Source organism: Schistocerca piceifrons, chromosome 1, assembly GCF_021461385.2.
Source record: "Schistocerca piceifrons isolate TAMUIC-IGC-003096 chromosome 1, iqSchPice1.1, whole genome shotgun sequence".
NCBI lineage: Eukaryota > Metazoa > Arthropoda > Insecta > Orthoptera > Acrididae > Schistocerca > Schistocerca piceifrons.
Window position 1 is genome coordinate 232,057,949 of NC_060138.1, and position 12,465 is coordinate 232,070,413.

General features: G+C 37.7%; 1 protein-coding gene across 1 annotated transcript in view; it reads left to right on the forward strand.

Moving 5' to 3' along the window:
• LOC124803212 (DNA-dependent protein kinase catalytic subunit-like) overlaps nucleotides 1–12,465 on the forward strand; it is a 561,762-nt gene that overhangs the window by 69,684 nt on the left and 479,613 nt on the right. The window contains exons 3-5 of the mRNA XM_047264427.1: nucleotides 1,152–1,323; nucleotides 4,502–4,608; nucleotides 5,291–5,477. Of these exons, the coding sequence (XP_047120383.1) occupies nucleotides 1,152–1,323; nucleotides 4,502–4,608; nucleotides 5,291–5,477 (466 nt within the window). The remainder of the gene's footprint in view (nucleotides 1–1,151; nucleotides 1,324–4,501; nucleotides 4,609–5,290; nucleotides 5,478–12,465) is intronic.

Sequence of the window (12,465 nt, forward strand, 5' to 3'; positions counted from 1 at the left end):
GCAGAAACTGCGATCAGGTGGCATCCACTCACTGTGGCTCTTGGTGTACTGTCATCTTTGTTATGAGCAAATTATAGAAGTAATAGGATTTCATCTGTTACCCAACTGATAGCTCCCTGCTCCAGTTAATGTTTTCCACCATACGTAGCTCCACAGGCTCTTTAATAATAATTCCAAAATGAATCAGCACTAGTCAAAATTGTTGTTTTATTGTATTACATTATATGTCCTGTGGAAATACATTGTTCAGCAATGGCAGATTTTGTGGATTGCAAAAGACAAGTACAGTGTTGACGTTCTAAGTAGCATTCTTCCACAGTGTGTGTGGTCTGACCTACATAAGCCATACCATCTTGGCAAGGTATTTTATATGCTCTATCCTTCCACAGTAATAAATCACCCTTCACCAATCCAAGAATGTCTGCAATCTCAGATGTTGGATGGAAATCTCATTAATGTGAAATTACTGGAGGATCGTGCTTGTCTTGAACAAGACATTGCCAACAAGAGGAAGAAATGCTGTGAATTTCGTCAGTGCACTATCCTCCTTATCTGTTTGCTGATTTTTTTGCTTCAACTGATAATGAGCTATTGATCTACCTTATTTACTAGATGGATTTTACATTTTCCTTGAAGACTTCTCTTAGGTGGATGAGCTACTTAATGACACTCTGGGTATCAGAAACTGTGTATGTCCCATGTGCAACTGTATGAAGCACATTTGTTGTATGTGATGGCTGATGACAACTTGAAGACTGAGTATAACTCCATGTGACTGGGCTTAATATAAACCGAACAATCCAGAGAGTCGTCATTCTTCATTCTAACCAAAATGTGCAAGAACAGCAACCAGCACCTTTTTATGTTTCCATGACAAACAAGATGTTCGGATGAATAATATTTAGATGGTGCAAAAACTCCAATAATTTGTGTTCTCCATGGGTTTGTAATTAAAAATAATTTTATTCCTTGCCATTGAAATATGCAAAAATCTTTAATGAAAATTCATCTAGAGTTGGTGATAAAATTGCAATTTCTTATGCAGTATTCAAGACAGAACATCATGTTTCCTTTCCACGGAAATTGTGAGCCTAGTCAATAACTTGTGGTGTGGTTTGATTTTAAAATATGAATTGATTTTGGTTTTACAGACAGCATGTTTGCATTGCCTTAAGTCAGAAGTAACTGCTGCAGAAAAAGTGAAAGCACTTGAAGTATTGCAGAGTGTTTTGAAGCTAAATACATGGGACCAAAATTTGAAAATTTCAGAACTAATAACTACCTTGGAAAATTGTTATCTAAAGTCAAAGGCACAACCCACAGGTAAGTATTCTTAAGCAGATATTTAGTACTTTAATTATATAACGAGATGAATAGTACTAAAAGTAAATTATACATAGTAATTTAGTACAAAAGTCATTAAGGGCTGCAAGCCAGAGCAGTCAACAACAGTGTGACTTGGGGTGTATCAACAATAAGAAACTGAGGATTCAGGTAACATATAGAGAGCAATCAGCAAATCAGAATAAAGGAAGGTTCGATTGACTGCATCATAGACAAGGTGAATATAAACACCCCCCCCCCCCCCCCCCCCCCCGCACTCTCTCTCTCTCTCTCTCTCTCTCTCTCTCTCTCTCTCTCTCTCTCTCTCTCTCTCACACACACACACACACACACACACACACACACACACACACTGAATTCAATCCAACAGAGGATGGACTGGACAGGAATGAAGAAAGATAGGAAAATTTGAAAATATTCCGCTTCCACCAAAGCACCTCATATACTGTATTGTGAAAATAGAATGGAATTAGATATTTATTCAGCTTTAAAATGTATTCCACTTCCACTAAAGCACCTCATATACTGTATTGTGAAAATAGAATGGAATTAGATATTTATTCAGCTTTAAGACGTTTAAATGCAATCAGTGCCTTTATATAAGGTTTATATATGACAATATTATGAAAAGTATAGATTGCTGGGCTTTCCAAAGTTTATCTGTGTCTCTAGGTACAACATTACAGTACTCTTAGGTGGCTCCCCAAGTAATTAAGTTGTAATTATGTGACAGTAAGATATTAAAAATTTACTTTAATGTTGCATGTTGTTGTAGAAGCTAACCTTTGTTTATAAATCTAATATAGTATGTCATAAAGAATCTGTATTGCACATTGATAACTTTATAAAACATTACAGATTTGTATAGGTACTTCAAATCAAAATTACGTATTTAATATATTATACATTCTTTAAATTGCTTAATTGGGTAAAATGTAAAGCATTTTGTCATTATGTTTTTGAATTTATTTAAGGGCACTGAGTGGGTACTTTCAGGTAATTTGTTAATTTATTTGAGACTAGCAGTTGTGGATCTTTGGTATTCTGTCATATGGCTTGTCAATTGCATACCCATTTCTTGTGTTATGGGATGTGTTGGCATCCTAAGGCCAAAATTATCCTGGTTTTCCCTAGCATATACTAGACAATGACAAACATACATGCTAGGGAGTGTCGTCATTGTTTTCCTGGAATGCATCTGCTTGCTTTTTTTCCGTTTAAATACAGTCCTTGATGCAGATGAGACTGCTCGTAGCAGGATTCTATATATTGGATAGAACCCGAAGAAAGCAAAGTTGGCTTATAGCATGGGAGTTCCACTAACACTGTCTCTCAGCTCTTGCAGAAAATACATTACATGTGAGAATCTGGTACATAATTTGGCTGTGTATATTCCAGATAAGACTTTGGTCAATGTGGATGCAATGAAACTTCACTGATTTAGTTTCTTGTTTGAGAGCATTTTAATTAAATACAATATTTTATGGTTTGGTGTCATTTATGTGCAATGCATTGGCCTGAAACCAGGAGGTTCATGTATCTGTTGCTATTGCTGCAGTCTGTTGGTATTATGAGCAATTAATGTGCTGTCATCATGCACTAGTGTCTCATAGGGTAATACGGAGGGCAGATCATTTGTAAATGTGATAAACATAATGAGTCCTGGAACAGAGCCTTGCAGCACATTTTTTGCAGCAGATGAAGAATCCGTTTTTCTTTTTTTCCTCACTTTAACAGTTTCTTATCCTTAGGTATGACTGTAGTAGTAGGAGAGCATTTACCCCTATTTCATAGTACTGTAGCATTCTGATTAGAATGTTGTGGGGCACTGTATCAGAGGCTTTCCTTAGATCCACCTATGTCACCCAGGTTAGCGATTTATTCTAAAAGCAGTGATATACTTTCATTATGATGTTGTCAACAGTTTACACAGTAGAAGGTGGCAGCTCTAAAGCCACACAGTGCGCGGTAGATTAGTTTACTGCAAAGTAGATATCAAAATATTGCTCCGTCTGTGATGCGTACAGGACTGCTTTATTTTATGAAATGAAACGAAAAGGGTCAGTATCTACCAGGTGATGCTGTGTTACTCTTCTTACCAACAGGCTTGATTACAGATGTGTTTGGACATTCTGGATGTACACCTACACTTAACGTTTTATTTATTGTTTTTTGTTACAGGCATTATCATCTCTTTTCTTAAGTGTTCAATAACATTAGAAAAGCAATATGATCTTTAGCTCAGGAATCACCAAGTTTAGTTGTAGTTTCACTAACCTGTCTAATTTCCACATGAATTCCTGCAAAACTGTCAGTTTCTTTTATTGTGTAATGCAGCAGTAGTACTTGTGCCTCACTCATATTATCCTCATTGTTGTTTTTTAAGATAGCGTTGATAAAGTATATATTTAATGCATGTAGAGGAATTAAAGCACCGGAATCAAAAGTGTGTGTGTGTGTGTGTGTGTGTGTGTGAGAGTGAGTACATGCGCACGGTGCACGTGCGCATTTCCGTGTTTATGCTATTGTCCTGTATACCAAGCACTATTATAACTTGTATATATGTCACGCAAGCAGTCCACCAAATGCATGAGATGTACTACCTGTTATTACACCATCTTGAATCTGCAGACTTAGCTTTTGAGGCTCACATCCAGAGGGAGCAACCCATAACATTTTAATAGCAACTTGACCATATGAACATTGCATGTGACAGACTGTAGTAGAAAGAATGCTGTACGAAAGAACAGCACGCCCCCCCCCCCCCCCCCCCACACACACACACACACACACACACACACACACACACACACACACACACGCGCGCGCACAAATCAAAGGCTGAGCGAGTAATAAAAGAACTTATCAATGATGATGTAAAAATAACTGAGTTAGAAAACCTAGTTGTGTTGAAACCAATTCAATTGTTATGTGTACAGAAACAATGTAATCAAAATTTTTTTCCAGTGAACTAACCACATAATTTTTTACCATTGTCCCTTCTGCTGCTAAGACACAATGTGTAAAATTTAATGTTAGGATAATAATAGTGCATCAGGCTTTTACTCACTTGTGCACCTTTAATGAAATGATTTTACTTCATTAAATGCATTCAATTGCTACAAGATATATGTATTCGCATTTTGAATTGTTTCAGTTCAGCAACATATCTTACATATTTTGGGAATTATAGCTCATAGATATCCAGAGAAAACTAATCAAAAGAGTCTGCTGAATAGATACAGCTTTGTTATAAGAAGCCAGGTGAGTTACAAAAAAAGATGCTTTTTCATATATGTTGTGGTACATGACACTGTTTTGTTCTGAAAGTGATATTTCTGACCTCTGTAAATAAAAACTGAAAATTGATACACTGTGAAATGTAAGAGAGGATGACCTCTTGGTAGCTAAATATCTAGGTGAACACCATTGCATTGCAAGGGTAGTCACTCTAATTTTGTCTTTTTGGTATCAGTTCACATAATCTGTGTGATGCCATGGATTTTCTTATATTAGTTTAACATTATATCAGTGACAGGAAAAATATGTTACTTAATCTTTATTATTACATAATTGTTGTATGTTGTCAAACAACACTCACATTTAAGAGTAGACTGCTTGATTTAACAAAGTCCTTATTGCCAAATTAGATGATTTTCCACAAAACCGACCAGCAAAAACATTTGTCTTCCCTCAGATAAACTTATTATAAGGCAGTTATATTTAGAGCTTTCAGTCCTTTTGCCACAGATTTTGCTTGTCTAATGTGGAGACTTTTTGTGATAAAAATATAGTGTACACTTAGGGCTTCCGTTTGGGTACTTAACATTTTGTGGATATAAACTTTTATGTGGTAGGTATTGATTGTGCTAAGTTTATTTTCTTGTTAGCTAGTAGTTTAGTGTTAAGATATTGCTACTCTAATGTACACTTATTATTTACACAGAAACTGACATCAAAACAGTCATTTGTACTTATCATTGGCTGTCTGAAAGGCCTGAGTGAGTTTCTTTATGAATTTGAACTTTGTTCTGATGATAGTGGTCAGAATACTGCTGTCTGTGTAGAAATACATGATTTATTAAAGCAGTTAATAGCAAGTTTGGACTCTCAAAAAAGAATTGCCCAGCGAAGTGAGTAATAAGAAAATTACATTTTATCTACTCAGCTAAAAAGTAGTGCACTATTTTTTATTAATGTAGACCATTTTAAGAGTTGTTTATTGATTACATTTTCAATTAAATAACAATATTGCTAATAAGATATTGCACTAAGGAGAACAAAATAAAACTGTAAATATGTGATTAAAAATAAATTCTTCACCAATAATCCGCAAGTTGATGCGCACTTTCCATATAGTATGCCAGAGGCGCAGTGATTGTGGGATCTTGCATTTACATAATAATGGCTCAGAAATCATGTTTTAAATTTTAAGCACAAGTTTCTCCAAGTGTTCATAAAGATGTGTCTAGAATTGAAATAGAGATATACTGAGGTATACGAAACACTTCTGCAGCTTATGAATGAGAAGGTCAAGAACCTTTACCAGGGATAAAGCTTGTACCCAATAATTCCAACGAGCAGTGATAACAAGCAACGAATGCCACAAGTTGTCACTATAATGGTGGTGATTCCCAGATGGAGAGGAATCACTGTCACCAATCCCAAACTCTTAGACCACCTAAAAAAAATATTGTCTGCAGTTTGTAGTCAAATCCAAATGATTTGGACTGCTGTCCCCATGTGTTGTGTTTCAGCGTAAGTGCACAGCTCCTTCTTTTTCGTGCAACAATTGTGACACTTGGCGACTAGTAGTGTGTGTATTCTCTGCAAATATCAAATGCAGCAGACCTCGCTTTGTATTATAGATATATGTTTTGGTCATTCAGATAAGCATTAGGCAGCAAATAATCCCATCATGTTGAAGGTGTAATATTAATTATTTATAACAGTCCAAAAAATATTCATGAACATTAAATTCCAAACTGTTATGCAGACTGGAAAAGTAAATGGAATCTGAAGGCACTGCTGAGCAGCACTTGAGTACATACACAAATGAGTAAAAAATGATTGACAAACTCTGTGCGGTGAGGAATAACATCCCTAAGGCCGTGGTCACAGTGACACCGAAAACGGTTGCCAGACTCTGTCACCTGAGGTTACATAACTGCACTGGCCAACAGTTTGCCCACAGTGGGCCTGATTTCTTTTGTCAGTATTTGACAGCCATCTGGGAGGTTAGGTAAGGTCAGCATCTGTTCTATTTAGGAGGTTAGAATCTATTTTAACCTCCTTCGGTGTAGCAGATACCATGACGTCTCTCTGCTTGAAGACAGGTGATGCAATTAGGTTTTTACTATTAAAAAGGCACTGCATGCATGTGAATGAGCTAGATATAACTGAAAGAAATGTGGTGAGTGCTGTACACTCTTTCCTCAATTACTGGAATAACCATGCAAGTTTTATAAATAAGAGATGAAGAGAGAAATATTCTTTTGCTTACTCGAGATGATTCATGGTGACATTGAGAAGAAAGATTACAAACACTTTGCACAGCTTCAGCCAAATTTGGCAAAACATACACACACTGAGATGATAAAAGTCATGGTATAGCAACAAGCACATGTATAGATGGTGGTAATATTGCATACATGAGATATAAAAATGGTAATGCGTTTGCTGAGCTGTCATGTGTACTTGGGTGATTCATGTGTAAAGGCTTCCGATATGATATAGCCGCACAGCGGGAATTTACAGACTTTCAATGTGGACATTCCATTTTGGGAATATTAGGGAATTCAATATTCCGAGATCCATAGAGTCAAGGGAGTGTCAACAATATCAAATTTCAGGCAATACCTCTCACCATGGTCAATGCAGTGGCTGTTGGTCTTCACTTAATGACCGAGAGCAGCACCTTTTGCACAAGAGTTGTCAGTGCTAACAGACACTGCATAAAATAACCATAGAAATCAATGTGGGACATATGACGAATGTGTATGTTAGGACAGTGCAGCTGGCATTACTTGGCTACGGTAGCAGACGACCGATGTGAGTGCCTTTGCTAACAGCACGACATTCTGTGCAGCACCTCTCCTGGGCTTGTGACCAAATCAGTTGGACCCTGGATGACTGGAAAACTGTGGCTTGTTCAGCTGAATCCCGAATTCATTTGGTAAGAGCTGATGGTAGGGTTCGAATGCTGTACAGACCCCATGAAGCCATGGACCCAAATGGTCAACAAGGCACAGTGCAGGCTGGTGGTGGCTCCATAATGGTGTGGACTATGTTTACATGGAAAGGACTGGGTCCTCTGGTTCAACTAAAATGATCATTGATTGGAAGTGGTTACGTTCACCACATGGAGACCATTTGCAGCCATTTGCAGCCATTTACAGTCTTCATGTTCCCAAACAGTGATGAAATTTTTATGGATGATTGATTTGAAGAACATTCTGGGCAATTTGACTTTGCATCAGATGTTTATGGTACATAATTGATGAGTCAGTTTGTGTACAACATCCTGCGCTGCCAACACTTTCACAGTTGTGGATAGCTATAGAGGCAGTGTGGCTCAATATTTCTGCAGGGGAACTTGTTGAACCCATGCCACATAAAGTTGTTGCACAATGCTGGATAGAATGTGGTTCGATACTATATTACAAGGCATCCCGTTACTTCTGTGATCTCAGTATATGTTGGTTAACCTTCAGTGACTGTCATTCAGCGTGTGTGTGTGAAATTGTAGAATAAAGAATACTTAAAACACTGAAAAGTAGAAACACATATGCCACATTTGCAGACCACTTCGTATAACAGAATAACAACCCTGCTGGCATAAAAACACCAGTAAGCACTAATAATAATTCATAGGCAGCTAATGCCCACAAACAAGAAGTCACAAAAGGTCCACTACAGTAACTTTGTGTCAGAATTGATGTACACCATCTTTCTCACTTGAACACACAATTTTTTGAGGATATAATCTAGGCCAAAAATTTCTGAAGCAGATTTTGTCTGTGTTGCAGGTGACATGCTGCGTTAAGTATAGACGTGAGGCTGAAATCGCTAGACAGCCACGGAACATTCATTATGTAATATAAAATAACATTCATTAAATTTTTATGTTGTTTGAAACTTGTGGTCTCTTTGATGGATTTTTATTAAATAAGTTATTTAAAACTTCTGGTTTCCAGTAATGTAGCAATTTCAAACCATAGATTCACAGGACATGTCCCTGTTGTTGTCTTTCTCATCCTCAGGATGACATCAGCCCCTTGTTTCTTGTACTAAATTGAAAAATTTCTCGCATTCCATGTTTTGCATGTGAGAACCTTGATTGATTCAACTGAAAGAAACATACTGATTTGAATTCCATCAACTATTGCCCAAATTCAATTTCACTGAGACTGTGCACATACTGGTACACGGATTTGAAAATTTTGGCCATCTTCGGCCTGTGTTGGTTGTTGGAAGAATCCCCTGATAGTGGTGCCACTGTGACTGCATTGTAAGTGGATGTGTAATCATGTACAGAAAAAAAAGTTTCTGTCAACAACAGTAAGATGTCATCTTTAAAATGATTAAAAAGGTTTTGCCAAAGAGGAATTTGAGATGTTTTAGGAGCTGTGATTAATGAAGTTTGTTCAGTCCCCAGATGCTGCCCATGTTAATGTCTGTTGCAAGTCAGTGAATGCCAGTGAAACAAATAATAGTTATAGTACATTCTGTCTGTGCCTCATTGTAGAATATGGAGGTATGAGGCATGCCAACTCTGTATAATGAGATAAGTGACAATTTGTGCCACCTTAATGAAGTTAATGTTGAGAACACCAAAACTGTTTTGAAGAACAGCATTTATTGCACTTTGTTGCTAGTAAGGATCCATAGCAAATTGCCTGTAAATGAGCTCTTCGTGGCTCAGAGACATCAATGACAAGGCTGTCGCCCCAAGTGCTCAATTGCTGTAATGCCCAAAGTCAATGGTCTGTAGATGGTAAAGACCTCATTGCTGTGATCAATTGCCAATTCCCCCTGCATCTGCACACAATAAGCATAGTCACTATACAGCTATTGTGAACGGTATCTGGGCCTATACTATCATGCAAAACAAATTTATAAATAAAGTAAGTTGAACTGAAGAACTATTGTGAGGGAACTATGTTAGGAAATTATTCACCTAGCTGATGGCCCAGTCCTGAGATATTCAAATTATACACTTATGATGCTACAGGCAGCACAGATCTGCGCTGCTACTGACATTAGAACTACAGAATTGCAAAAGAACCAAATAAGTGCTCGTGTCATTTGTGCAGTAATTAATAGCACAAAAACTTTTACAAAATATAAAAGCAAAACTTTCTCTAAAGTGCTTAGCATTTGTCATAACTACAGTGCACTGTGGCAAGCAGTCATTCAAACTCAATATGTACAGTCTATATGCAATTTCCATTTCTCCAAAGGAGGTTTTCTGGTTTGACAGTATTATTTGAGTACTTGTTGTAGATATGTTTCTCTAAAGTGATGAAGTTGTTGCCTAAACTTAGCCACCTATTATTCTGGACATCCTGTGCTGTGTTAACATCTATATTTCTTATTTAATGTATGCAACCCATCGATAGAGTAAGCTACATCCTTCTGAAGTAGGGCAAATGAAAGAATTGTTATGAGAGCTAGAAAACATCTTGTTTAATCCATATTTGGGAACATTTCACTTTCGAGCATTGTGTCTTACTCAGACTCTGAGGACCAAGACTGAAGCTTTTGCTGCATATTGAGTGCTGTCGAAAACACAAAATCAGGGTAGTTTTTTAGATCTTTTTTACTTTTAATCAGAAGAAAGCACGTGTGATTTTAGCACTCAGAGTAAGCTCATTGATTCTGTTGAGAGACAGTTTGCAGAGTTTGATACTGTTTGAATTGCTTGGATGGCATCTGCCACATGCCAGTTCATCAATAAAACCTGCATGGTGGGTTATTCCGCACAGTGGGTTATCCTGTGAGTCATTTTTTTCTTCCTCATTATTTCTCTGTGGTTCTCCATAGCTTATCTTACTATTTAAGTGGTGCTGATTAAGGTGGTTCCCACTGCTAATATTAGAACTTTACCAATTCCTGAATCCTGCCTGCTACCAGCAGAAATATCTCACAGGTCTCGATTTACATTTCATAAAAAGGAATGGCTCCTGATCAATGATCTGATAAACTCATTATGCTACTTCCCTTGCATGATTCACTATATTGTGCAGAACATTCGTCTTGACTAGCTGCTCGGCGTGGAGTAGGGACACTTGCTAGTGCTGATTAGATCACCTGCAGCTGTGTGTAGGTACTGTAGGCTACCCATTGAGTGACACTCTTCTGCTGTGTTTGTGCCTTGTTCTGTCAAGTGGATAAGAGCCATCAGCTCAGCCCTGTCTAAGAGTGTTCAGCTGAGGCATACGATTGTATGAGCTATGACTAGGTTGTCTGACTGTGTTCGCGTAAGCAGTATGCACGCTCTTGCCCACCTCTGGTAATGGGCCTCTGGCTGGTTACCCTCGGGCACTTGAGCTACAACAGACTCAACTCGTGCTAAACATCACCAGCTACTGACACAGCATTGCTGGGTTAGCGTTCCACAGGCAACCTCAGATTTTTCTTTAGTACAAATATGTAGAAAGAATTCCGATGTCCCTTGTGAGAGATCAGGGGGAACTCTAATTGATTACACAAGCAACAGAAAATGACATGCAAGTGACTGGTGTGGCATCAAATTGAAAGGCTTTCACCATGTTGAGAGCAAGCAGCATTTAATTTTATTTTATTGATGTCCTGGTTGCTGGCACTTATATGGTCAAGTACAAAGTACTCGTTTTCCTGTTGTGAAACATTAACTGGAATGGGAAGATACCTTATTTTCAACAGTGGCACCCATGAAGTTACTAGGGTCTTGATAATTTTGCATCCATTTTTGGTGGAATCCCCACCTATTTTTGGTGGAATCCCCATCTATTTTTGGCAAAACAAGCATCCATCTTTGGTGAAATTTGCGTATTTTTTTGTTTTTATATGATTAGACATTCAAACTTAAGATGTTATTATGCTATGTGTTGGTAGATGAAGCCTTACTGCTTTGAAATAACTTTCTGGCAAGGGGGGAGTTTTTGACTGGAATGTTTAATACTTACGCAGGTGATTGCTTCTGTTGAGAAACAGCAGCATTTTCCTGCCGGTGAATCGAGTGCTTCTCTGCTTTAAGGAGTTTCTCAAAATTATTTTTCTTTTCTCTCTCTAGTCAATAATTGCAAAATCTGCAGAACATTAATTTCAACATTTTGCGGATATTCATAAACGTGCAGCCTATAGTTGACAGTGTTACAGATAGCGCCTACAAGGCATTTAGTGTAGAAGTAAGACTGAAAATAACTTTATTCATGAGTTAGTTGAAGAGTTTTGGCACGGTCATAATATGTTGAAATATTCGAATTTCTGAGCATGATAGTGCAAAGTACAGACACTATAAACTGACAGTTGGCCACAAGCGTAAGCAAATCGAAACGAGACTTACAATCTCCAGAGTGGAGAGGAGTAGTACTGGGGAACAAGTGCCGCCTGCCTCTCATAGGGCAACCTGGCCACTTTTCTATGAAAGCAGAACTGACACATGGTCATAAGATCGCTGACCCCTTCTATTGATGCGAGGGTCATAATCAGACTCTGTGATGTGATACAATAAGTCTGTTTATTCATTTCAAAATAGAAAAGAAAACGATGAGCAACACACAAACAAAGCATTTGGTAAAGGCGAGTGTGCAATTGCTTTCTGTAGTTGGCAGTGTCGTCAACAAGGTAGTTCCAGCCCGATATCTATCAGTATTATACACAACCACTGTTAAAAACTTCCACTACCGAAAACTGTAATGTTAATTGTGTCTGAATGATACCAATTTTTTAACTGTAGCTAGCAGACAAATGTACATGTTACTTTGTAGTAAAATGCTAGGTCTCATGGCTGAGTACTATGTTCCATTACACAGTGTGTATTTCATATAAACCATTCAACCACCTACAATTGCTGTGGCCCTGGAGCATAAAGCGAACTGTTACATCATTGTGTTTGTGCACTTATTATATTGCAAA